General features: G+C 37.8%; 1 protein-coding gene and 1 long non-coding RNA gene across 2 annotated transcripts; both read left to right on the forward strand.

The window, feature by feature from the left end:
* The first annotated feature begins 13,816 nt into the window (after positions 1 to 13,816).
* LOC110918061 (anther-specific protein SF2-like) lies at positions 13,817 to 16,446 on the forward strand. The gene is made up of 2 exons (XM_022162447.2): positions 13,817 to 13,882; positions 15,882 to 16,446. Exons 1-2 carry the CDS (start codon positions 13,819 to 13,821, stop codon positions 16,181 to 16,183), a joined length of 366 nt encoding a protein of 121 aa, XP_022018139.1. The 5' UTR covers positions 13,817 to 13,818; the 3' UTR covers positions 16,184 to 16,446.
* Positions 16,447 to 26,190: 9,744 nt separating this feature from the next.
* LOC110917630 lies at positions 26,191 to 27,153 on the forward strand. The gene is made up of 2 exons (XR_002580718.2): positions 26,191 to 26,554; positions 26,623 to 27,153. It is a non-coding gene; the product is annotated as an uncharacterized LOC110917630 (long non-coding RNA).
* Positions 27,154 to 27,555: the final 402 nt, after the last annotated feature.

The raw sequence follows: 27,555 nt of genomic DNA on the forward strand, positions 1-27,555 counted from the left end.
CCACCTTTATAGCGAGAACCGCGAGAACCAATGTGAACACAACCTAAAATAGCTAAAAAAACCCTAAAAAAACCTAACCCCCACCCCCAAAAACCTAACCCCCCCCCCAAAAAAAAAAAAAAACCTAACCCTCCCCTCCCCCAAGCTAAATGCTAAAAACTAAAACCCCCCAAAAAACCTAAAAAAACCAAACCCCCCACCCCCCTACCCCTTAAAAGCTAAACCCCCCCACCCCCCCAAGATAAAATGCTAAAAACTAAACCCCCAAAAAACCTAAAAGAATCTAAAAAAAAATTTTTTAAATATTTTTTATGTTAAAATCGCTACTTTTAGTAGCCAAAAAAATTTTTTTTTTGGCTACTAAAGTAGCAATTTTATAAAAAAAATTTAAATTTTTTTTTTTTTTTTGTGTTTTTTAGCTATTTTTAGGCATTTTTGGTTGTGTTCACATTAGTTCTCGCGTTTCTCGCAATAAATGGTGGTTCCTAACGGATCTTTGTCCTATATATATATATATATATATATATATATATATATATATGTATATGTATATATATATTACAAGAAAAATAGAGTAAACTTCTGTTTTGTTCCCTGTGGTTTAATCGTTTTAACGGTTTTTGTCCCAATCCTTTATATGTAGTCATTCTCCTCTAATAGTTTACTATGTTTTTCCTATTTTATTCCATGGCCTTAACTCAGTTAGATCATACAAATTAAGGTATGGGTATTTTGGAAATTTTACATATAAGTATTTAGTTATTTATAAATTCCCTAAATATGTTTTATCTTTTTATTTATTGATATTAAATTAAATATATAAAATCTATCTCTTTCTACTTTTCTCCACATAGTTAAAACCCATCACTCTCTCTAGAACCCCTCTCTCTACTTCTCTCTACCAGATATCAGCAACTATCTCCAGCCACCATCACCTGCCGAGCACTGCCACACTACCACCACCCCACCATCCTCCATCACTATCCCTGGATTTCAGATCTAAACATTCACCACCACAAATACACCGCCCCCATCATCAGAGACCACCCACCTGTTTTGCTTAGATCCAAACGACGGTTCAAGCACCACCAACCTACCCTAGCCACCTGGTGGTTCAAGTACCAAACGATGGCGGTTACGTTTTAGGGGTTTTATGAAGAAACCCGACGATGGCGACGGTTAAAACTCAACTCAAGCAGATCGGAGAAGTGTTTATGCTAGTAGTGGTGGTATCCATATGTTTCTCTTAGATCTGTGCTTCAATCTATGTTCGGTAGGTGGTGGTGGTGGTAACAGGTGCAATCGTAAGTGTCGGTGGTGGGATTCGGCGGTGGATGTGGTACAACAGTGGCTGTTGGTGTTGATGGTGTGACATCTGTGCCTCCACGGCATCAAAAAATACCAAAGCAATGAAATATTGTATTTCATACTTGGTATTTGTATAAATATGTGTATCATTTGCACATATCAATTCTTGTTCGATTTCGAGCTCTAAATCGCTTTCTTGAAAGTTATTCACGAACTGATGCGTAAACGTGATCAGTTTAACACGACAAACACACCGGAATAGTGACATAGGCTTAACATACCTTAAATAACCTTTACATAACTTAGAAATAAGTTTTGAAAGGTTTGGTGTGTCGAAATCAAGTTTATTCGCTTACAGGGACTAATTTCGACAAACTGTGAAAGTATGTCGATTCGTACTGTAACAAACATTCCGGAATATGATCATAAGTTAAACATGCCCTAAATATCCTTTACATAGCTTAGAAATAGGCTTTGAGGTGTTTGGTGCGCAAAAATAAACTTATTTGATCAACAGAGACTAAAAGCGTCAAAAGTGCATAAGTTTGCATTTTCGCGCATATCTTATGTTCTGAATATATCCGGATATCCAAAAGTTTATGTAATCATTAAAGTATTTTATTTTAGTGATTGGCATGATAAAGTTCCATTCGTCGCGTAGTTTGGATCGTTTTTCGCGTCCGTTCGAGTTTCGTCGTAATTAACCGAACAACGCAAACGCACGACCAAACGAACCAACATCCGAGATATTTTTGAGCATATTTTCCCTATGCTTTAACTTCATTGTAGAGCCTTGAAATGGTGTTAACGGGGCTGAAACGCGTCAAAAATCAAGTTTTAAGCATGCAAGGGCCTGTTTTGCCAAATTTGAAAATTCTGATCTGAGGGTATGGCGGGGCGCGATAGCCTAGGCTGTTTCCGTCGTGGGTAGCCAAAACTCTATCTAGCAGAAACATTGAATCTGGACTTCCAGTCTGTTTTTGATGTTTTTAGCCACTGATTTGGGATACCATCTGCTTGTTTTGATGGTATTTCATGTCCCCCTAGTATTGTTAAACCATGTGCCTACTTGGATGGCCAAGATCGAAGCCCCTTTTGCAAGAAACGATCCTAACGGTTTACCGAAAATTATATATACCAATGCCCTCATTCCATTTTCTGCACCCATGATCTGATTAATGCTCTAAGTTGAAGCCTTTGCTTCATACCTGAGTGTTATAGATCAAGTTCTCCCTAGCTTGGACCCTTTGTAAGCTTCTTTCGTGCCTTTATTGCTTTTCAAGCGTGAAAGTCAAACAGTGTTTAACTTTCTACTTTGACCAGTCTTTGGTCAACACGAAGTTCGTTTGAACTTCGCAACGTGAGTGTAATCACGATGGTTATAGTCCCTTGTGACTATACCTACTGATTACCACGTTGATTAGGTGTAGTGACGAGTCATAGTTTCGGTCAAAATGCGTATTCAAGCGTATTTTGCAACCAAACTATTCTTGGGTATCAAAACCGTTTGTTTTGATATCAAACTTGTTTTCTAACTTCATTAAACATGTTTTAACATGATTAGCTCGTCACTTTTAGTTTAGTGCTTATATAGGATCGAAAGATAAACGGTCTAAACAACCGCTTAGACTTTCGAACCCGACCCGTTTGGTGGTTCATTAGGATCCGACCAAACATATTTTGTGACCATAGTTATATAGGGAATAACCTTCCGAGGTTATACCTTATGGTCACTTCGTTTAGTTAGTTGTATAATAGGTGATTTATATGCCTTAGGAAAATGACCAAAATGCCTTTTTCACGCATAAATTCATTTTAAGCATATGTAACCTAAATTTTTATATCTAAACTGATTAGGTAACATTATTAGACATGTTAAGGCATATAATACTTGTCATAGGACTAGTTAGGCGTCTCGAACGCGTTTTTGCGCGAACGACGCGTTAACGTAGCATAAGCTACCTTAATGGGTCGTAAGCACTTAGGATAGGTTTCGATTTAGTTTGTAGGCTTTGTTAAACCATATCATATGAGTTCAAATACTCATTTGGTTTACAAGACCTCATTCTATCCGATCTTCCGATTTAGGTTCGGTTTATTTATGTAGTTACTTATATTAGGTGCCGATTGATTTCCGTGATCCCTCTAGCTTTGCTTGGTTGTTATTCAAGACTTCTAAGCATTCTCATGTGAGTACATAGTTCCCCTATTTTACTGTTTCGATTGTTTTGGGGTGATTCATATGTGTTAAATGATTTCGAGGTTTTAACGATGGTTTCAAAAATGATTAAAATGGTTTATATTAAATTAATAACGATTTCGATAATGTGAACAAACTTGTTGGTTGTAATTACATAATAAATAACATTCATTAATTTTGGCTGAACCGACCAGTATTAGGTTATGGTACCATAGGATCTGACAAATCCCGTTATCAGACTGCACCCATGGTTATGTGTGGGTTATGTGGGTAACGACCGAATCTGTGATTGTTAATTTACCCTTTGGTGGTTTATTAATGCGAGATTGGCGATAGGCGAGTCGCGATGGTTTGGATGTTATTAGCGAGACGACCAAAAGTAGTTTTCACAAATAAATCGAGAATGATTTAAACGATTTAAACGAGCTAAACGATTTTGGAGCAATTTAAATGAGTTAAACGAATTGAACAAACGATTGGTTTTTGGTTAGTGTTTAGATAACGAGACGGGTGTAATGTGATGAAAACATGGTAGATACGCCGCTGGTACTTCTTATATATAAGTGTTCTCATCATATTACATAATGTGGCGTTATTTAGTTCACTTGGGTAAACGATTTTGAAACAATGTCACACAACGATGTTTTCTAAATAATATAAACCATACGAGTTTTATTAACGAGATGATTTGCAATTCGGTTTTCTTAAATAAATGTTTTGGGTTAAGAATCATGGCTACGAGATTTTATAAACTATAACCCACTTGATTTGAGTTGGTTAATTATGTTGCAATACTTTACACTTTTCAAAACAAGGTTTTTACTTTCGACTCTTGTAGTCTAATAAGGTATTGCAACATGTAAACTAGCCATGAATCCGACACTCTCATAAAACCTATGTGCTCGCCAACATTTCTTTGCTGACTTTGTTTTTACATATGTTTCAGGTGTTGTTGAATGATGTTGATTGCTAGGATGCATGCTCACTTAGGACTGGACGAGGCCTTAGTGACTTAATAACAAAGATAGACTATGTTTATTTGTTTGTTTAAATTTCAAGACAATGTAAATGGTAAATCTTCAAATAAAACAAAACTTCAAATTTCCGTGTGTTATGAAACAAGGATTCTGTTACAACACTCCCCGACGTTTCTGCTGCGATTTGTTGTTTTACGCGGTCGGGGTGTGACAGATGGCAGGCTGTAGTGGTTGATTAGGTGGTGCTGGTTGTAGGTGTTAGTGGTGGCGGCAGTTTGGTGTTGGTGGCTGGTTGTGGTGGTTATCGGTGCAGGTAGCAGGCGGTTGTGGCTGTTAGGCTTGATGATGAGTGGTGTTGGGTTGTAGTGGTTGGTGATGGAGAAGAGAGAGATAGATCATGTAGAGAGAGAGAGAGAGAGAGAGAGCAGAGAGAAGAGAGAGGAGGGAGAGTGTGTACATGACAATCATGTGTGTATTTATCATAGAAATATCTTTGCAAGTAATTTACCAAAATGCCCATACTTTTATTCTTAAAATTACCAAAATCTCCTTTTAATTAACAACCATTATGGATGTATTTAAGGCCATGGAGTAAGGAAAAATGATGTGCGTGAAGTGTGTTATATTTTAGGTATGTATTTTAAGCCCTTTTACACTTTTTAGCCAAGTTTTAAATTTATAAAACACGATATTTACTAACACTAAACAAACATATGGGCAAGTGCACCCATCGTAGAGGTAGTATAGTGTTGGTAAGATACCGTGGTCGTCCAAGGACACAAGAGCTTTTAATATCGGTTTATCCTCAACGTCTAATCAAACCAAAATGTTAGAAAAAGATTTTAAACTAAGAAAATAAAACTAACTAAAATGCTGAAAATAAAAATAAAAATAAAAACAGATAGACAAGATGAATCACTTGGATCCGACTCGTGTGTTAGTGTAACCTTTGATTATTTTCGCACTTTTGCACTTGTTTAAGAGATTATCTTAGTTATTGTAGTAGGCCCCTCTTTTGAAGGCGACGTTACCCTCAACCCAGTAGTTTGAGTCAGCAAGGATACAATCCTAAAGGGTCGGATTATTGAAAGATAATTAACTAAGTTATTAATGCATAATGTGGTAGGCCCCTCTTTTGAAGGTGACGTTACCCTCAGCTAAGTAGTCTGAGTCAGCAGGGATACAGTCCTAAGTAGCTGGGTTAAAGTTTTAATAGTAGTTTAACTTATGAGGGGATCAAAGAGTTTGGACCCCCGCCATCCAATACCTTTGGGTATTGAAGGAGGTCCTACTAAATTTGACCCAGGTCCTTTGCATGATCTATACACTGAACAATGGCAAGACTCTTACCAAACCGTTTCCTTAACCCCCGACCAGGTAGCCAACATACCTCCATATAGACCGTGGAGATATGAATTGTGAAAATCTTTTATTTTATATAGACAATAAAATAATGCCAAGACACCACGGACAAACGATAAGGAAGAATCACCTTCAACATAAGAAACTAGTAATTAAAGTCATTAATACAAAACCAATTAAAAAGTGCAAAAGATTAAAAATAAAAAGTATTACACTAAACACTTGTCTTCACCAAGTGATGTAAGAGAATTAGGCAAACATGGCCTTTGATTGTCAAGAACTCTTACGATCAATCTTGGATCCCGAGACGACTCACACACTCTATGATGGACAATGGATGATGGTGGTGGATGATGGTGTTATGGTGGTGGTGGGTGGTGGGTGAAGTGTGAGAGAGGTGGTGTGCCAATGGATGAGTTGAAATGGCTCCAAACACTCCTATTTATAGGCTGAACAGAAGCTCGGGCACGGCCCCGTGTCCATCCTTGTCTCTCTCCTCATTAATTGTAATTCGCAATTACAATAAATGCGCCTGCAGGAATCTGACCACGCCCCCGTGTCCAATGGGCACGACCCCGTGGTGGGCAATAGAAGCTTCTAAGGATTTGTCTTTTCTGCTGCTTCTTGGGCACGGCCCCGTGCTCGCTGAGCACGGGGCATGTTCAGTCTTCTGTTTTCTTGGTTTTTGCTTGGGAAGATGCTGTTGAGGGGTCGAGCATTCCACTTTTGCTCCTTTTCTTGTATTAATGTTAGATTTTACTATCTTTTTGCTTCTTTTGTTAATTTGAGCTCATTTAATCTTGAAAATACAATAGGAAGAGAAAAACACACTTTTTCCCACATTAGTACTAAAAAAGGGTTAGTTTTATGCCACATTTGATATAATTTATATGTTGCATTTTGCGCATATCAAATACCCCCACACTTGAATCTTTGCTTGTCCTCAAGCAAAACTCTTTATAATGTGGCTTTATTCACTCCCAAATGGAATGGGTAGAAGATAAGGTTTTTGGGCTTGTCATAGAGTGTCGGGATTTTCAAGATTCTTTATTGAGGTTTTATTTTTATTTATTTACAATCCTATTCGGCATGATTTATTAAGAACATTCCTTAAGATAAATTACTTATTTGGGCATAACGTACCTTTTTAAAATCTCATTTATATACAAGTTCACATACCTCACGGGAGATCACTCAACACTCGGCCGAAGGTGTATTTTTTTAGTGAATCACTCGAGAGCGGCATGGAACTTACTTCTACCATAAGCTTGCCAAGCAATCAATCCTCCTCCTTTTTAACTATACACCTTTGTAAATATCAAGAGGACTTTATGGGTTTTTGGCTTGGGCTAAAGGTGGGTGGTTGGGTTAGTGGTTAGTAAAAAGGGCGAAAGGCGTAACAAACGTCGGTTTGAAAGACTTTTTATTTTTCATATTTTTATTTTATTTCGATGGATTGTTCAAACAAAGATATTTGATAAACTTTGTTTGTTTGTTTGGCTTCATCGAAATTATTATTATTATTATTATTATTATTATTATTATTATTATTATTATTATTATTATTATTATTTTTTTTAAAGTCATAAGAGAACCGAACGTTGTTACTAAAAAAAATAAATAAAAAGGTTTAGGTGGGTAAAAAGGGTTGTTTTGGGTTAAGAAATGAAAAGGTTTAGGCTCAAAGGTGTTAACTAGGGGGATTTTTGGGTAGGTGGTAAAAAAAAAGAAAAATAATGGTATAGAATGAAAAAAAAAGTTAGTCCTAATGCCTCCATCATTTACTTACTCGGGTTTAAGTTGGTAAGGACCGGGAATGTATTGTTGTGGCAAGTTCTAGAGTCGTATGAACCAAGCGGCTATTCACACAAGAAACGAAAAATGAGCATTTAGTGTAAAGATATATATATTTGTATGCTCATTAAAGGCTCAAAACTCACTTTTGTGGGAAAAGGGTTTTTATGTGGTCAAGTATATATAATCGAATTTTAACTAAGTTTGTCATGCCTTTTCATAATTTTCTTATGTTGGTTCTTTTTATCACGACGCTATCGGTTGTAAATTTGTAAAAATATAACCTTGTTAAGACTTGAATTCCCAACTTAAACTTAGACAAGTAAAAAAAATGAAAATTTTTGGAAAAAATTTGGGGTAATTAGCGGTTCCAATAGAGTTTTGTGTAAGGCTCGTTATTAGGACTTGCAAAATTCAAGGTTTTAGCATCCCCCCACACTTAAATTACACATTGTCCTCAATGTGTCCAAAAAATAAGTTTTTAGGTTGATTGAATGTGTAAAATGGTGTTTAAAACAAAATTTTATATTATTGGCAGTCTGGACACGGCCCCGTGGGGACCAGGCATGGCCCCGTGTTCAGGTGCAAATGACAAAAAAATAAGAAAAGAAACAGAAGCCTGGGCATGGGGTGTGTCCAGTGAACACGACCCCGTGTCCAGTTACCTGAACTGAGCGATTTACTGCAGATTGTGCAGCACGGGGCCGTGTTGGGTGGACATGGCCCGTGCTGAGCCTACTGTAATGGGAGATCGTTGTCGGATTGCTCTGTTTTATTGCATGGGGCGATGTTTCTCGTTTCCCTTGTTATCCTTCACCATCCAGAGTGTGTATTATTTCTTATAACACCATTCAAACCTTAAGACTATCCATTTATTAAAAATCATAGAGAGGATTACATAGTCCTAAAAAAATAAAAAAAAACAAATAAGAAATAAAAAGCCCTAAATTAGATAGATCTAGTGAAACATAAAATTATCATAAGGAGTCCTAATCCCTTGTTAAGAACCAAAATTCCGGGAATTCATCCTCGGTAATGTAGTAGGACTTCTTAGCCGAGTGTTATCTTCCCAGATGTTTTTAAAGCCATTCTTCTATTTCTCTTGGGAGAAAGAAGGTGGCCTCGTTTTCCTCAACATCTTACGGAGTAGGGGTAGCGCCAACCGGGACTCCTTGCAATATGTCCCTAGGAGGCCCCGGGTGCATGGCATACCACTCGGCTGGTATGATAACTTCAGGCACCACGTTCCATGCCCTTTGGGTTATTATAGGTACCAAAGGGGGTGATGCGAGAATGTTCAACCTCTGGTGCAGGAGGTTAACTTCCCGGAGACACCCTTCCAGTCCCACCGTTAGATGGTTGATGCGGTCGACCAAGGCTTCTTACACCCCCGTCATTTCATCTATAGCTTCTCTTAGGGCGTAAACATAGTTTACAAGAGAGTCTTCTGCCGTAAATGACCTCCTTCTGTTTCGGTTGTTCCTTGCGTGTGATGCAGACGTTCCGCTTGTTCTGCTTGCCATTCTGAGAGGAAAGACCGTAACGAGCTCAAATTTTTGTAAAACAGACCCTCGGACACGGCCCCGTGTTCGATGAGAACGGCCCCGTGTCCAGATGTCTGTAAGTTTTTATATCAAGGAATCTTGCAGTTTTTAAATTATTTTACTGGTTTATATGTAAAGTTTAAGCACAAATAATTTAAAAAAAAGTTTGCATGACTTATTTTAGACAAGATTCCTTGAATAAGATCTTACAAACACTTCATTAAAGGTTGGAATCATGAAGTTTCCAACTCTAATAGAGGTGTTAATTAAAATTTGAGGGAGAAGGTAATGGACAAAAGTGGAAAAGATAAGATGGTTCTTGAGAACCTTTTTTTAGAACATACCTAGGATAGTATGAGTGAAGATCTCAGGAATCTCTGTCTTTTGAAGTGGTCCAAATGAGGAGGAATCATGCTGTATTTATAGAAAACGACAACACGTTGGACACGGCACCGTGTCGGCTGGACACGGCCCCGTGTGCAGACAGAATCCTGACACATTTTTGTCCGTATTCTGATAAAATCAGAAAAGAATCTTTTGGTGGACACGGGGGCGTGTTGGCCGGACACGGCCCCGTGTCGAAGGGCTGTTTATGAAGTTTGTCTATTGTTTTAAGGAACTTATCCGGATCGAGTGATTCCTTACTGGATGGAACAACCCCAAAGTGCCTAAGATACCTCAATTGACCTAGGTTAAGACGAGAACGCAAGAGGTTGTCGGTGAGGGTGATTCCTATGCTATATGTAGGTGGACAAGTCCAACCCTTTTCCAGGCTCTTGTTAAAGAAGGTGTATGCCGAATCGCTCAGGTCTATGTATGCATCGAACGAAGTCGATGGGGAGTCCTTCACGGCACAATCGACACAGGGACGACTATCGTCCAAGTCTTTGCTAGAGTCGAAGGTATTATCGGGAGCAACGAGGTTGTTTGAGTGCGATCCCAACACTTCTTCTTGGTTATTGTCTTGAGATGAATTTAGAAAATCCATCCTAAGTTCCTTTAACCAATCAAGAATCAGATCTTCTAGTTGAAATAGTTCATTAAGAAGCATTTCCCCTAAAATATCTGGTTGGGCGCCTTCGAGGGAGAGATAAGGATTATTTTTACTTTCGCCCCTCTTAAGGATACAGGGAAACAATGGGTCTATATAGTGGGGCTTATAGTTAAGAAAATAACATTCTAATTCTTTATGCCTGCCTCCACATAATTGAAACCACGTACCATAAGAGTGCCGAAAGTAACAAAAATCATCATCACTCATTTTTGTTTCAGAATTTACCAAACGTCGGGATCTTACGGTTCTGTTTTCAGTAACTGAATCTTGGGCACGGGGGCGTGTTGAGTGGGCACGGCCCTGTGTTCAGCTTACTGTCTGACTTAAAACAGGATTGCCAGTTCCAAAGATTGGGCATGGGGCGTAGTTTAGAACTGAAAAGGTCTGAAAAGTGACACCAATAGAAATCATATAACACAATACGATTCCTATTCTTACGATATGCTCTGACATGCCTGTAGTTTAGAACTGAAAAGGTCTGAAAAGTGACCTCAATAGGAAGCGTATAAGAAAATACGATTTCTATAGTCAGAGACCACCCACCTGTTTTGATAAGATCTAAACGATGGTTCAAGCACCACCAACCTACCCTAGCCACCTGGTGGTTCAAGTACCAAATCATGGCGATTACGTTTTAGGGGTTTCATGAAGAAACCCGACGATGGAGATGGTTAAAGCTCAACTCAAGCTGATCGGAGAAGTGTTGGTGCTAGTAGTGGTGGTATCCATTTGTTTCTCTCAGATCTGTGCTTCAATCTATGTTCGGTAGGTGGTGGTGGTAACGGGTGTAGTCGTAAGTGTCGGTGGTGGGATTCGGCGGTGGATGTGGTACAACAGTGGCTGTTGGTGTTGATGGCAGGCTGTAGTAGTTGATTAGGTGGTGCTGGTTATAGGTGTTAGTGGTGGCGGCAGTTTGGTGTTGGTGGTTGATTGTTGGTGTTGGTGGTTGATTGTTGGTGTTGGTGGCTGGTTGTGGTGGTTATTGGTGCAGGTAGCAGGCGGTTGTGGCTGTTAGGCTTGATGGTGAGTGGTGTTGGGTTGTGGTGGTTGGTGATGGAGATGAGAGAGACAGATCATGTAGAGAAAGAGAGAGAGAGAGAGAGAGAGAGAGAGAGAGAGACAAAAGAGAGAGGAGGGAGAGTGTGTACAGTGTACATGACAATCATGTGTGTGTATTTATCATAGAAATATATTTGCAAGTAAATTACCAAAATGCCCATACTTTTATTCTTAAAATTACTAAAATCTCCTTCTAGTTAACAGCCATTATGGATGTATTTAAGGCCATGGAGTAAGGAAAAACATAGTAAATTATTGGAGAAAAATGACAATTTTTAAAAGACTGATACAAAACCGTTAAAACAATAAAACTATAAAGAGCAAAATGAAAGTTTACTCTAAAAAAATAAATAAAGATAAGATGTTTCCAATAAAACAAAGAAAATGATTGAAAATGATAACATAATAATATAAAAACATATAAAGCATCCTAAGGCAACTTTTAAACATAGTTACATGAAGACACTAACATACAAAGTTCACATGGTTTAGTAAAATCTAATATCTATAACCAATTTAAACAAAATACTACGTAGTTCTGCAAACATTATGCAAAAAAAGAACCAAGTTACACAGAAAACTATAAACGAAGTAATGAATCTTCTAAATTGTTTTCCTTTACACGATCCGTATGATTAATGCCATTTGAGGGGCATTTTCCGCTATATCAAGATTATAATTCTCCCTAAATATTGTGTAATGATTAACACCACTTAATGTCTTTTCAATCATTACTTTCCAATTTTATTTCTTTTCACTAAGCATTATACTTGAAACGTCCCTCCCATTCATGCACCTATAACGACCACGAGGACGGTGTTAGGAGCGTTATCAATTCTCTTCATGCCCCTATAATACTCACTACGTATGGCCGTATAGTTTGCATTATTGTTTTTTTTTAATTAGAACTAACACACTAGTTATTTATAAAATTTAAAGTGTAAATTGCATTATTGTTTTTTTTTAATTAGAACCAACACATTAGTTATTATTATTATTAATATATATTACTAAAGGAATTGAAATGAATAGTGACTTTAATATTATAATAATATATAGTTTTTTAATACTTTTATTATTTTAATATTAAAATAATAGTTATTTTCTTTACTTTTTAACTTTAATCTTTTTTTTCAATATCAGGGGTTGGGATAAGCTTGGTGTCAACCGGTACCGAACCAGTACTGGTATCGAAAATACCGGGATGGTCCTGTTCGGTATCGGTATGAGGGTAAAAACCGACACTAATATAGTAAACACCAAAAGTTGGTGCCAAATTGATATTGGAAATCTTTTGGTTCGGGAAATTCAGTGCTACTACCCGGTACCATTTGCTCATCCCTGATCACGGTTACCGTACGAACAACGGTATCGTACAACTTTATTTTGTTGATTTTCTTCAACTTTTAGTTTTTTTCTCTTTTTAGTTTCAGGGGTAGGAATAAGCTCGGTGCCAACCGATACAGAATCAGTACTGATACCCAAAATACCGGTTACGGTACCGGTATATGATGGTAAAAACGGTAGTGAAGCGCTAACAGGAACGCCAAAAGTCAGTACCGAATTGGTACTTAAGATCTTTCGGTTCGGCAAATTTGGTACCGGTACCCGGAACAATTTGCTCATTTCTGACCACGGGTTTCATAGGAACAACATCATTAACATACAACTTTTTGGTTGATTTTCTTTCGGTTATCTTTTAGTGTTTTTTTCTACATTTTCTTTTTATTTTTGTCAGCAGTTCCGTTCGCAACACGTTCGTAGTGATTTCAAAACGCATGTAAACACAGACTAAATAACAAAAGAAATTCGCCGCAACGTGGCGAACTTTTTTAAACCTAGTTTATAAAATTTTAAGTGTAAAAATTATATGTGGTCGTTTGGCAGTTTCTAGCTTTTTGCAAGTGGCTTCTTAGTGAAATATATGTTTTGCGGTTAAAAAAGAATCTAATACTACACACTATCCACAACTAGACCAATTGAAAATATGTAGTTTTTCTTGTAAATTTAGAGACACTTAATCAGACCAATTTATACAAGTGATCAATACCACTATATTTATACATAACAAAACAACCGAAATTGAGATTTTATTAAAGGATGATGGTATCTACACATCCCAAAATTTGTATACATCCTTCAATTGGAGAACTTATAGCCCAATACGCTTCTCATAAGGTTTAAACCATTAAATGCGATACAAATAGGAATCATATAAGGCAATACGATTCCTATTGTTACGATATGCTCTAGCATGCCTGCAGTTCAGAACTAAAAAGGGTCTGAAAAGTGACCCCAATAGGAACCGTATAATAAAATACGATTTCTATAGGGTTAATGGGAAGTGCATAGCCATCTAACATTAAATCATATAATCCCACATGTGATGAAGTTTTGACATTTTAAAATGCTTTTTATTTGTTAAAGATTTTGGTTAACTTCCACACGTATGTTCTTGAAACTCCTTTCTTCACTTATAAATAACTCATTGCCAAGCTCTCTTCTTCAGTCAACTCGAAAATGGCGAACAATTCAGTTTCTTACTTAGTATTGCTTTTGCTCGTCTTCGTTCTTGCAATATCAGGTGCATAATCAATCTTATTTATTTCATTGTTATTTTTTGTTTTTAATCCAGATTGTAGTCTTAATTGATCAAACTTATCAATGCTTTTGGTTCGATAATGGAGAACCAATGAAAAGCCTAGCCATCAGTGGATTAGAAATCGCTCTAAATCTAGTCCATTAGAATGGACCAAGTGGATGGCTTTTGATGTATTTGTTTTGTTTTAACATGGATTTACCTAATTGGACAAACCATAGAGATGAAAATGACATTAACTCAAATAATATTGTACAACGACCTTTTTTTACCTTTCATTAAACATACAAAATTAAATGAGCGTTAACTTTTCGGAGCAAAGTAGCACGATTCATGAATGCCAGGGACAAAAGTTGTACAAATTTGAAAATGTAGCCTGAATTGTCGTAATTATACAAACCACATATACGAAAATGGTAGTTAACTTAATATAAGTTGGTACCATACAAAATTTTGATAATTTAATTTGAAGTTCTTTTTGTGAAGGTTTATAACTCCCAAACATATTTTCTTTTAATTTCTTCCTTCTCTTATAATTATTCCCAATATTCTCGACATTTGCTTTACGCAAGTTCAATTTGTCTACATTCAAAAAGGTAAAAACTTTAACTGTTTTCTTTGCATTTTTTTCCATCATATCTATCGCAGGTGCTCAGACAAAATTTATATTTCGCAATTTAAAGTTTAATGATTATTGTACATCAATTTGGCCCGACTATTCACACACTTCTGGTGGCTATTTTAGGGTTTATATACGCTGCGTATACAACTATATGCAGCGTATAGGTTGCATGAATTTCAGCGTGTCTGACCAAGCAATCATAGACACAGATAACTAGGGTTTGTATACGCTATGTATAGCTTTATACGCACCGTATATAACCCATCAGAATTTCGTTTTGTTAGTTTGGTGTATTTGTGTTATAAATTCCCACCCGGTTCAAACATTAAATCGCTTAAAATATATAACCGTTAATGTTATACCGTTAATTTTTTTTGAAAAACTCAGATACGGTTCGAATATATTATATTGTTATCGTTTAAATTAAATTATTATACCAAGTCTAGTACGGTTCGAATATTATAAACGTTTAAATATTATACCGTTAATTATTTTAAAATACTCGTGTATGGTTCGAAAATATTATACCGTTTGAATATTCTACGGTTTAAATTAAAATAATATAACAAGCGTCAAATCTGACTGACATACGCTGCGTATAGCTCTCTACGCAGCGTATAAGTACCTCGTATACTAGCTTTGTATGGCACTATACGCGGCGTATATCTGCATGATTTGACAGTGTACGAGGTTGACTGACTGGTCGTGTACCTATCCCATACCTACGCCTCGTATAGGGCTATACGCAGCGTATGCTGCGTATAGCTCTATACGAGGCGTAAATAGAGCCGTAGAGATAGGGTTTAGTTTGCAAATAGGCAACTTGGTGTGTCAATATGTACACTCATTGATTTTTATGTTATTAAAAGAGCATTCGGGTTGTCTCTTAAATGTCGGTAAGCCAATACCGAATTTAGTTGAAGTGCACACTTGGAAAAGCAACTTCACTGTAAACCTAATTAAACTCGAGGTTGGCAAGTATGTTTTCGTTGAATTCGTGGTTATTAAATGTTATTTCACCTAAATTCGATGTTCAGTCGAAATAAATATGAGTTCTACGAAGTCACACTTTCAAGTGCGATAAACTAAGTTAAAATAGATATATTAGAAATCCAAAATGGTTTCCAAAGTAAACTACTTTTCCAAAACATACTCTATATATACACACATTGAGTAATATCGACTTGTTTTTTCCTTGTTAATAATGTTTAATATACAAATGTTTGCTAAGGAATAAACAATAATGTAAAAACCTTATTTAATCAAAGGTGTAGTTTCATATTCCCTGGTTCTCGTCTTCTTAATTTCAAAATCAAATAACTTTCCATAACTAAGTTCCATTTTTTCGCATGACGTGAACAGAAAGCGCACCGGTACAATATTGCGACAGGGTAACCAACCTTTATCATGAAAAGTGTGACGAGAAGCAGTGTACTGAACACTGCAAGACAAATGAGAAGGCAGAATCAGGATACTGCCTCGTAGTTGAAAAGCAACAACTTAGCATATGCAGCTTCGATTGTTCCAAGTATAAACCGAGTACTCCGGCTCCACCTCCACCTCCACCAAAGCTCTTCTATTCTGGTTCATGGTTGCAGGCCAAAGTCGAGAATGTGATGCTTCCTGGGCAAAAGAATATGAATTGCACACAATGTCCCAAATAATCAACAGTCTGCATGTTTGTATGTTTTGAGTCTTTGCATGAAGTGTCTTAAATTAAGGTTATACTTGTCATTTTGAGTCATATTCTAGAAAAGAGTCGTTGGGTATAACTGGATAAAGTGGGTAGTCCATGTTGTCAAGTAGTGGGTAGATTTTCTCTTGTTTGCATGTTTGTTTATGTGGCCATCGTGTGTTTACAGTGTTTGTGTTTCCCTTGTGTATTTAAGCTCTTGTGTTGATGAATAAAATTATCCAGTTCCAACAATTGTGAGTTCACTTACATACCTGATATTGCCATATGAAGTCTTATAAGTCTGGAAATATGATATTCTTAAACTCCTACATGTGAAGTCTGAATAAAAAAATATTCACTCTAGAATATTGCTAGATTTTGATAGTGTACCAATAAGAAGACCCCTTGATTTTGGTTGTTAATCAAATAATTCATTTATTCATATATAAATAACTGCAATCAAGAACTAAGCTAACCCTGCAATGACGAGAATGTAGCTAAATTCTAGGGCATGATATAGTGAAATCGATATAAATCTGACCATTTTAAAAACAACTCTGAGCTATATATAACGGTGTACCATTTATAATAGATGTCAAGTGAGAGTTTAACTTGATAAATCTCCATTTGTCAAGCTCATGTTTGGCTTTGACTCGATTTATTAGTTATTTGTTAACTTTTTTTGTTTGAAAGGCTGCTTTTATTGGAAACGAGAAGAGAATACAGAATATGGAAATTACTAACCGAATGTTACATTAAAGCTCAAAATCACACCAAGATAACCACTCAAGTGTTTCCAACTTTGAATTGTTTTTAGAAATAAATGCTTGGTTGGTCCCTGTGGTTTGCAAAAATTTCATACTTGGTCCTAGTGGTTTACTAATTACACGCATGGTCCCCAAAGTTTTCAAAAATGAACTCGGTTGGTCCCCTAACCTAACCTCTGTTCAGTTAACTATGTATGAAATAACTATATTACCCTTAAACAATTAAAAACAAAGAATTAAAAAATTAAAATCAGTATATATATAATATATTGAAACCTCTGCATCTATGATCCCACCCCCACTTCTTCCCCAAATCACCATCACTACCATCCCCCTCTCTTTTCTCAAACAAACACCACTACCACTGAACACCCAACACCACCGAACACCCCTTACCACCACTACAAGCACCGCACTTTCTCTAGCCCAGGTCTCTCTCTTCACGTCTAAATCACTTGGGCGTTCATAAGGATGCTTCTTCACCAACACATCACATCACCGATCAACAACACTCTTCAAATCTGTTAAAAAAAAATCGAACCACACATGGCAGAGAGCTTTCTGCTTTCAGTTTTGACTTCAAACAATAACTCTTAATTTGTAACACATACTGAACCAGTGAAGAAGTGAAGAAGTGAAGAAGAAGCTATGGCAGAGATTATAATGGCTAACGTCACTCCGCCGGGGCGGTCGCCAGAGGAAGAACGACTGGTGATGCGAGACATTGCCATGGCCGCCGGTGAAGCTTACGCCAAAGAAGGAGATCCATTTTGTTTGATCACTCAACGGTAATTAATGACGACAATAATATTATTACTGATTCAAAGTTAGGTTTATGAAATTGTTTGTGTATTAGTGGATTTTGATGGTGAGTAGGTTTAGTTGGAGAATAGGAAGAGTTTGTAGTCATTGTAGGTTGCAGTTTTGGTTCTTATGTATAGAAATTTTAGATAATTAAATTTAGAGATTATTTTTGTTTTAAATTTAGAGGTTTTGGAAGATTAGGTGGAGATGGATGGTGGTTGTTACGTAGAAGAATGGTGAAAGAAAGAGAGAGAGACGGGGAAGATGATGGTGGTGGGCCATCTCTTTAATTTATCTTTTTGTAACCTTTAAGGGTAAATTAGTAATTTCACACATACTTAACTGAGAAATCTAACCTAAGTGTTAGGCCCTAAAGTGTAAGACTGACGCATCAAATTAATCCAACGGGCTATGGTTACGAACTGGGCTTTACCGGGTTAGTTAGTATTAGGTTGTGGACCTTTATAGGTCACTTGGGCCAAGCTTTAGGCCATGTGGGCCAAGCAGGCCCAAGGGGAGCCCATGTAGGGAAGTGGGCTTGACTTAGTATATAAACAAGTTTTCTACTTGTTTTAGGGTTTGAACCTTATTGTTAAAAAATTCTAGAGAAAGCTAGAGTGGGAAGCGATTAGTGGTGAACACTTGTACCAGACGATTTTGCTTTCATAGTAATAGAATCGTGTGCAAGTGTTGAAAGGTGATTCGTTGTGTTTTTCGTATTCGGTTTGTTCTTGTTTGTTTTCATCTTATTTCTTGAATCACCTATTGATTGGATTCCGCACACTCAATAGGTTGTTTGATATCATTGAAAGATCCGTTTTACGGGACTTACAAGTGGTATCAGAGCCAAAGAACCTGCTTCTAGGCTCGGTGTGATATCAAATATTCAAGATTTGAAATTTTTGTTTACCGTGTTCTTCGCGCTCTTCATAGTGTTCGTCCAAATTTTTTAAAAAATTGGTATATTTTGATGCTTAGATTTTGAAAAGGTTGTTAAAGGATTAAAACCTTTTTATTTTTCCGGAAATATCTTGATGTTAATCATAATCTTTTAAATTTGAAAAGTATCTTGATTTAAAAAAATTTCCAAGTATCTCGGAGTTTGATACAACTGTCAATATTGTTTCTTATTTCAAGTCTTCATCTCGCAACAACGGTTTCGACAATCACTGGTTTCGAGTCCCTCTCCATCTTACAACAGGTCTCGAGTCTTCGACATCATCTTCATTGCCTCAGCTAATAGCAGACACGTGTGTTGTCATCTTCAAGTTTTCACGGTTTCGAGTCCCAGTCTTAAGGACTCAACTGATCTCGACTCACAAGATCTCGAGTCACAGGTTTCAGCAGGTCTCGATTCATCATTCATTTTAGCAGTGGTCTCGAGTCACCTCCACAGTCGCAATCAAGATCTCGGTTCATCACGGTCGCAACCGCGGTTCCGAGTCCGACGTTGTCGCAACCATTGTTTCAAGGTCTCGAGTTATCAAGGTCTCGAGTCATCACTTCCACGTTTTCGAGTCCCATCTCACTGAGGTTTCGAGTCAGGTGATCGGTTCCGAATTGCAACCTCCGTCCATCTTCTCCATCTTCTCCGATCATTGTCGCCGGGAACCTGCAGCTATCATCATCAACCTCCACCGATCATTCGAACGAGTACCTCCACCCTCATCTTCATCACAATCTCCGACGCCATCTGCGGTTCCCATCTCCAATCATCACTGGTTCTCTCCATCGTCGACCTCTCTCTCCACCGTTGTCTACCACAGTCATCATCAACACCGTTGTCTATCACCGTTGTCTACCACACCATCGGACACCGATCACGATCACAGTCTGGTATCACGATCACAGTCTGCTGCATCACTGCCATCATCTTCATCATCAACGTTTCAATCTCCGTTCAAATCTCCGACGATATTCACCGTACCTCCATCGTTTATTCGTTGAACGAAGAAGACAGACAGTTATCATTAGGTTTTTCTTTAGGTTATAATAATAATAATAATTAACTAATCATTTTGTCATCATTTCAAAATCATTAGGTTGTTTATAATAATCATAATAATAATAATAATAGTTTTGTTTATTATTTATTTTGTAAATTATAAAAAAAAATAAATAAAAAAAAAGGGATTGTTTGTGATAACGGTTTTGACAGGTTTTGAGGTGCGGTTCAGAAAGCGGGATCATTCGATTAAAAGAGTTTGAGTTAGCGAGTACACGGGTGTTCGTTTGGTTTGTGTTTTGTATCAACCACTCATTGAAATTATGACATTACGTGAAGAGATGCTTTCAGTCTTTTGCACTCCTGAGTGTAGAGAAAGAGTTGAGGCATATCGGTTACACAACGCTGAACTTATTCAAGATTATCAAGATCTTAAAAATAAAAACTTTACGTTGGCCAAAAATGAAAAGCTTTACAAAGAAAAAATTGAGGCCCAAAGAAAAGATATAGTTCAGTTAAAAGAAGACCTCAGTGCTAAAAACTGTAATTTTTTAGATGCTCTAGCAACAATTAGTGACTTGACCAAAGAATTAGAAGATTTGAAAGTCAAATATCAGGTAAATGAAATCAATATTAAAAAATTTGACACTTCTAGTAATTTGGTCAAGAACATTTGTGACATACAACTAGAGTACAAAGAAAAGAAAGGGGCTGGTCTGGGATACACAAAAACTCCTCCTCCATACAATCATAATTACACTTATATGCCTTTCACGGAAGAGGAGTTAATTAATGAGGGAAAGATGACTTACGGTCCAAAAACTGATAAGTCATCAATCAACAGCAAATCTGTTGATAAACAACCAGGTCATTCAATGAATTTTGTCTCAAAAGGAAATGTTGATCCTAACCAGTCGTTTGCATGTGCAGAAAAAGTTGATGTGAAATGTGAAGAGACACTTGGGGGAGAACAAGTTTTAAATTCTGATTCACAAAAACCTTGTTTTGATGAAAATAATCCTGATCTTATTTTGGGACAAAGTATTTTTAGCATGTTACTTTCTTTAGCTGGTAATGGGCCTGATGTTTTGGGCAAGACTGATGATGTTTGTGTTGAAACTGTGAACATTAATTCTGGTGATGAATTTTCTTCGGTTAATAATTGTGAATGTGATGGTTCTAATATGTCAGATGATAGTGTTGCAGGTGAGGTCCCTCAGGATACATTCAGTGAAACCACTGAAACTTCTTCTCAAGAAAATCAAGAATATCCTGATTCTTCTTCTGAATCGGTCTCAGTGGGAGTCCCTAATGTTGAATCTAGCGGGACCCCATTGGAAACCGTTGATGCATGTGATGAAGAAACGCGTGTTGATGAAACTTCTACATCTTCTGAAATTAAAACTGAACCAGATTTGGAAAAAGAAGAGGTACAAAAGAAATCTGAAAAGGCACATGGAACACAAGCAAAGCAACCTAAGCATGCTAAGCAAGCTCGCTCATCTAGACCCATCAGATCAGCTACTGTTGCTGGCTCTCCGAATCTCCATACATTGAAGCGACAGACATGTTTCAACTGTGGAATTCCAGGGCACATTGCTAGAAATTGTGTTCATCGCCCAAACGTGCAACAAAATGCAAATATTCACTCTTGTGCCGATGTTTGTGAGCCGGTTCACAACAAGCGGAATGAGCCAAAACGGGCAGATCAAAGTCGGGAGTATACGAAGTCTGCTCATCAAGGACAATCACGATCTCATAAGGCTCATGACAAGGTGATTGAAAGCTCCAATAAGGGAGAAAAGACGAAGAATGGTGCTCAGAGCAACAAGACTTCTGCAAACAACAAATACAAGCACCCAAATTCGTCTTCGTCTAAGAGAAATATGCAGGCGCATCAAGCACAAAAAGGACCGGTTTGTCCTTCAGGACCTGCAAGAGCAAATCCAGCTGATCAGAATGCCTTCTACGTAAAGAGAAAAACATGCTTCAATTGCGGCATTGCTGGTCACATTGCTCGAAATTGCACACATCGTCCCTATGTGCCCTATTATATGCAAAATCAGAGGGTTACATCAAAGGATAACAATCATTCCAAGCCAATGAAGGTATCTTCACCTAAGGCAATGAAGAATGTGAATCCCAAGGTTAAACCTTCTGATGGGGATTGGAATGCTGCTAAAAACAAACGCAAGGCTGTTCAGGAACAAAAACGTGTTTCTAAAACTAACAAACCTGAAACAACTAAAGTTGCTCAACCGAAGGCAACAAACGCGTTTGCTAGACCGAAACAGTTTTGGAAACCCAAATCCAAAGCAGCAACGTCTCCAATCCTTGAAATTAAAGGGGACTTGTGTTTGAAAGAAGTGTCTTACTTTGATGCTTCAGGAAATCCCAGGACCACGATGGCCTGGGTACCCATGTCTTACTAATCTCCTCACTTTTCAGGAACAACTAAGGAGGAGCTGTTGACAATCTCTGGAATGTTGATAGCAGTTGTTCCAGAGATAAAAACGGGTAACATTTCACTGTTGCAAAAAGTTCAAATTTTTTACAGATGATGTGTTTCCTTTGAAGGAGATAAAAGAAGTAAGAAATGATCAGCAAAAGGTACCGTTTAAATTCAGTACTTTGATTTGAATATGGTTAGTCTTCAATCTGATGATAGAACGGTTAAACAAAAATATTATTTTTTTCTTTTCTCTCTTTTTCTTAGTTTATAACTTTGTATATAAAGTGTCCTTTCTCTAGTAAATGGTAAATTTGCGCAAAAATCCAAGATTTATGCACAAATTTAGGGGGGGAGAGAGACATATATAGAGTTTAGGGGAAGAAAACTCAGAAAAGAAAAATACAAAAAGAGTTTGCTGTATATATGTATTGCTTTAGGGGGAGAAAATGAGAAAAACACAAAAACATTAGAAAAATGAAAAAGCCAAAAAGAAAAATTGCATGATATGGGAAGTGAAATAAATGTTCGTGTTAAAGGGTTTGACTAACACATGTAAGGTGCCATAGCTGAAAAGACTAGGATCTACTGTGATATGTCGATAGGCTTGACGCTCAACATGATAAAAGATACTAAGTGATATAAACATAACGAACTATGTACCATGTGGGTAACATACCAACGGCGTATGATTTTATGGTCTTAAATCTTGCATTGATAGATAGCCATTGTTGAATCATCCGGGGATATCTTGGCTGTTCTTCTGCTTAGAACTAAAATTGTACATAACCCCAGGAAAGAAAGTCACTTGGAATTAGCTCATTTCTATTTGAATGTCTGTATGTTGTCCCGATACACACAATTTTGATCTGATTCTGAAATCTTCTCTGAAAAAGTCGTGTACCTCCTCTGCTGCATCCAGATATATGCTGACCTGGAGGTGCTAGGCAACGTCAGCTTCTGCTGCATCCAGATACATGCTGACCTAGCTGTACGTTGTCGCGCTATAGATCTAATACACCCGAAAGAGGCCCTCTAGTGCCCAAAAGAAACCCCAAGAAACCTATATCAAATTAAGAAAAACTCATTTGATCTGTATATTATACCATCTCTGCTTAAGATCTATTCTATTCTCTTCTCAACCTATTCCCAGTTAAGATTTCAGAAATCTGGATTGGACTTGTTAAATATGTGGTAGGGAAGATACTTGCATGATAGAGTGTGCTGTTTACATTTCCGGGATTTGATTAGTATTTATTTGGGTGTTCAGTGTTAAGAAATCAAAACATGATAAAACAGATTATATGCAGACCTAGACACAGTCAGGATATCTTAAAGGATGACATCAGTATACTCACCTGTTACGATGAATCGTTGTGCTTACCTTGATCGCGGGGGTATGCCTTGGAATGGGACACACGGGTATAATAGTATAATATTACCTTAAGCATATCACGAAGTTGAAAAATTGAAAGTTGAGTGTTAAAGTTTAAGTGGACAAACATATTGGCAATCGCATAGACCAGTTTGATTAGGCTCATACTGAAAAGTGTTCCTTAGTCTGCCTGAGAACGAATTTTGATCCCATTTGCAATTGTAATTGTATATTATGGTAGTTATTTATATTTTGAGTTTTTATTTGTTTTAGTTCTTAAAAATTAAAAATTAAAAAATAGAAAAATTCAAAAATCCAAAGATAGTGTGTTTATTTGTTTTTCTTAAAATTAAAAAATATAACCGTTCTTGAAGATTTGACTGATCATCAAAAGTTGAAAGAATTTAAATTGTGAAATTTCATGTACCTAGTGTTCATGTGGTACTCTCCCTGTTGCATAAGAAATGTTTGCTTATGAGTTTGTGAGCATGTGCAGAACTTGATTTCAATCAAGAACAGGGGTTGATGAAGATTGAGATGTTGTTAGTTGCTGAAGAAGCCTGAAGCAGCTCAACAACAAGATGTACCTGAGTCAAAAGAATCGGATACGAAACGCCGTATGACAATGAAAGTGCATTTGAAGAAGTACCATGAACCTGCTTGAAAGACAAAGATTGAAGAAGAAAAGAGCTGCTGAGAATCCTCCTCTCACATTCTTTTTGACAAGATTTTCAAGCAAATGCTGATCGTGATCCTGATATGAAGCTAACCACAAAATCTGAAGAAAGAGACCCAGTGCTGAGAGTTCAGAAGTCAAGAACTTCCACAACATCTGCAGCTTAGAGACAACCATAGATTTCGTTGAAGACGTTGCTGAATTCAAGTCATGAAGACAATTTGATGGCATCAGTCTAGGGGGAGATTGTTAGGCCCTAAAGTGTAAGACTGACGCATCAAATTAATCCAACGGGCTATGGTTACGAACTGGGCTTTACCGGGTTAGTTAGTATTAGGTTGTGGACCTTTATAGGTCACTTGGGCCAAGCTTTAGGCCATGTGGGCCAAGCAGGCCCAAGGGGAGCCCATGTAGGGAAGTGGGCTTGACTTAGTATATAAACAAGTTTTCTACTTGTTTTAGGGTTTGAACCTTATTGTTAAAAAATTCTAGAGAAAGCTAGAGTGGGAAGCGATTAGTGGTGAACACTTGTACCAGACGATTTTGCTTTCATAGTAATAGAATCGTGTGCAAGTGTTGAAAGGTGATTCGTTGTGTTTTTCGTATTCGGTTTGTTCTTGTTTGTTTTCATCTTATTTCTTGAATCACCTATTGATTGGATTCCGCACACTCAATAGGTTGTTTGATATCATTGAAAGATCCGTTTTACGGGACTTACACTAAGTTAATGATAAGGACCACACGAGTGCAAAAATTACAAACACTGGGACCAAGTGTGTAATTAGTAAACCACTAGGATCAAGTTTGCAATATTTTCAAACCACAGGGACCAACCAAGCATTTAACTCTTGTTTTTAAGAGGAACCCTAATGTCTTTATTTCTTCCCGTATTCGCCTCATCTCTATGTTTTTAGAGTATAAGACCATGTTATCCCTTGCTTGTCATATTACTCAACAAGAGATCCATATAATTGCTTGTACTGTTGGATATTTACACCGTGGGCAACGAATTAAATTCCACTTAACTAATTTAGCTGGTAATTACGAATGATACGCTGGTATTGAACTGAGAGACAGGTACGTGGACCGAGTGGGACAAGAACACTCTTGCATCGCCACTTGTCGCGCACCAAATCGCAGCCAATGGCAATACACGGAAAGGATCTTCTTGCCACTTGTCGCGCACCTAAATCTTGGCCAATGGGATCGCATGCACTATGCATGTCCGCCACTTGGCAAACATGCACAGATCTTCATCCATTATTTATATACATGTTGGTCTTGCACTTTTGGGTTTGGAAGACTTAAACCAAAACTCACATAACACACACAACCCAACCGGCCAAGACCACCGCCGTCGCCGGCCAGGACCGCCGGCCATCGCCGCCGCGAGACCTGTGATAACCGGTAATTTACGCCCTTAATTATGTGATTAACAGGAGAATTTCGCGACAATAAATAGTGTTTACAGCACAGATTAACTTAATTAGGCCTCTGTAGTGCCTAGGAACGTCTATACGACTTTACAATGCGCGAACGGTGGTTTACGGAAAAATCTGCTGAATGATAAGCGACAACGGATTCAAACCGAACAGAATACTGACAACGCCGACAAATATTAAATTTTTACAATACATTTTAGCTTTGTAATTTAATTCTTATAACCGTAGACGAAACCAGATCGAAAAACGGATGGGAACGGCAACCGACGCAACCTACGCTCTTTTACATAACCGACGATTAAAATGCGACAACAACAACCACAGACGCTATTTTATCTATTTTTGAATCAAATTTATATTTTACGACGCTACGAGGAGTTCGGGTCACAAAAACAAGTTCATAGGAGATTTCGGGCCACTAGAAATACGAGATTTGGGCTTGTGGGCCTTAGGCCCAAGCCCAAAACCCACAAAACCCAAATCTGCTTATAAATAAGAACCTATAGTTCTTTTCTTCTCATTTCACAGAAACCAATTACACACTAACACACACACCTTGATCTCTCTCATTCGGCACCAGACGAATTCCGGCGATCGGCGACGGCGACGGCGCCTCCATAAGCGGCGGCCGTGGAGTTTTCCGGCGGCCCTTTCTTCTCCGACGAGCACAGCAGCCCCCTTTCTTTTGTGATCCAGAAAACAATCACCACCGCCACCACAGTCCGGTGGTGGTGCGGCGACGGTGACGAGCAGGGGGAGACGGGAGAGAAAGAACGAAGAGGAGAGAGAGAGAATCGGTGATGGTGAGCGACGGTCACGTCTCGAACCGGTGGTCTACGTCTCGGACTGGCGGTCCTTGTCTCGGATCGGTGATCCTTGCTTCGGTCCGTCGGGTCTCGTCGGTAAACCTTCCTCCCCTGCTTATTTCTTTTACTTTCCTTTTGATTCTGAAGTTGATGTTGGTGTTCAGCTGGATAACGGGTCGACTCGGGTCAGACGAGTTAACCCGGGTCAGACGAGTCAACTCAGCGCAGTCAAGACTTCTGGTTTTCAAGTGAGCTTCAGGTTGATTTTGGTTCAGAATTGTTACAGCTGGTTCGAGTTGTGGGTCTCGGCTCAGATCGGGTTCGGTTCGGGCGGATTAGTCAACTTCTGAAATGGTTCAGGTTGACTCGGTCAACTCAGCAAGTTGACTCAGTCAACTAAGCAAGTCAAAACAAGTCAACTGGTCAAGTGCGGTCAACAGCTTCGGTCAAGACGGCTCGGTTCGGTCAAATGGCTCGGTTCCGACAGACAACTAGGTTCAGTTGACTCGGTCAAACCGAGTCAACTCGGTCAAACCTGGTCAACTCAGTTGACTCGGTCAACATCCCGACGCGAAGACTTTGTAAAAATTAATTGCGCGTTTATTTCGTTATTTCTATAATTTTAGTTACGTGATAAACGAGCTCTCGAACCGAATAATAAAAATCGTTAATTATAAAGTTTGCGGCTTCGTGTATTACCTTTTTTATAACTTGAGTTTATATTGTTAAATCTTGTTGATTTTTGAAAATAAAAGGACAACTTGTGTTGTCGGGGCCGTCCAAAAACAGAGGAAACTCAGCCCGTTTTTCGAGAAAATCCGTAAAACTAAACCGCGTTTTATTATAAAACGAACTATCGGAATTCATGTGATCTTTTAGTAACAAAAACACAAATATCAACGACACTTTACAACATCACGAAAAACGACAATTTGATATTATTTTCGACAATGATTTTATAAAATAAAACGGGATATAGTATTTTCAATTCTTTCATCATTTTCGACAATTCTTTAAAGTATCAACCAATACGAATTCTTTCTATAAAATAAATATAGTTATATATTTATTACAAATGTCGTACAACGCGAATTCTT

The sequence above is a fragment of the Helianthus annuus genome, chromosome 16 (assembly GCF_002127325.2).
Source record: "Helianthus annuus cultivar XRQ/B chromosome 16, HanXRQr2.0-SUNRISE, whole genome shotgun sequence".
NCBI lineage: Eukaryota > Viridiplantae > Streptophyta > Magnoliopsida > Asterales > Asteraceae > Helianthus > Helianthus annuus.

Coding starts and splice junctions, on each gene's coding strand:
- LOC110918061 (XM_022162447.2), top strand. CDS start 13,819: ATGGCGAACAATTCAGTTTCTTACTTAGTATTGCTTTTGCTCGTCTTC. Junction 13,883..15,881: donor CTTCGTTCTTGCAATATCAG/GTGCATAATCAA, acceptor TGACGTGAACAG/AAAGCGCACCGGTACAATAT.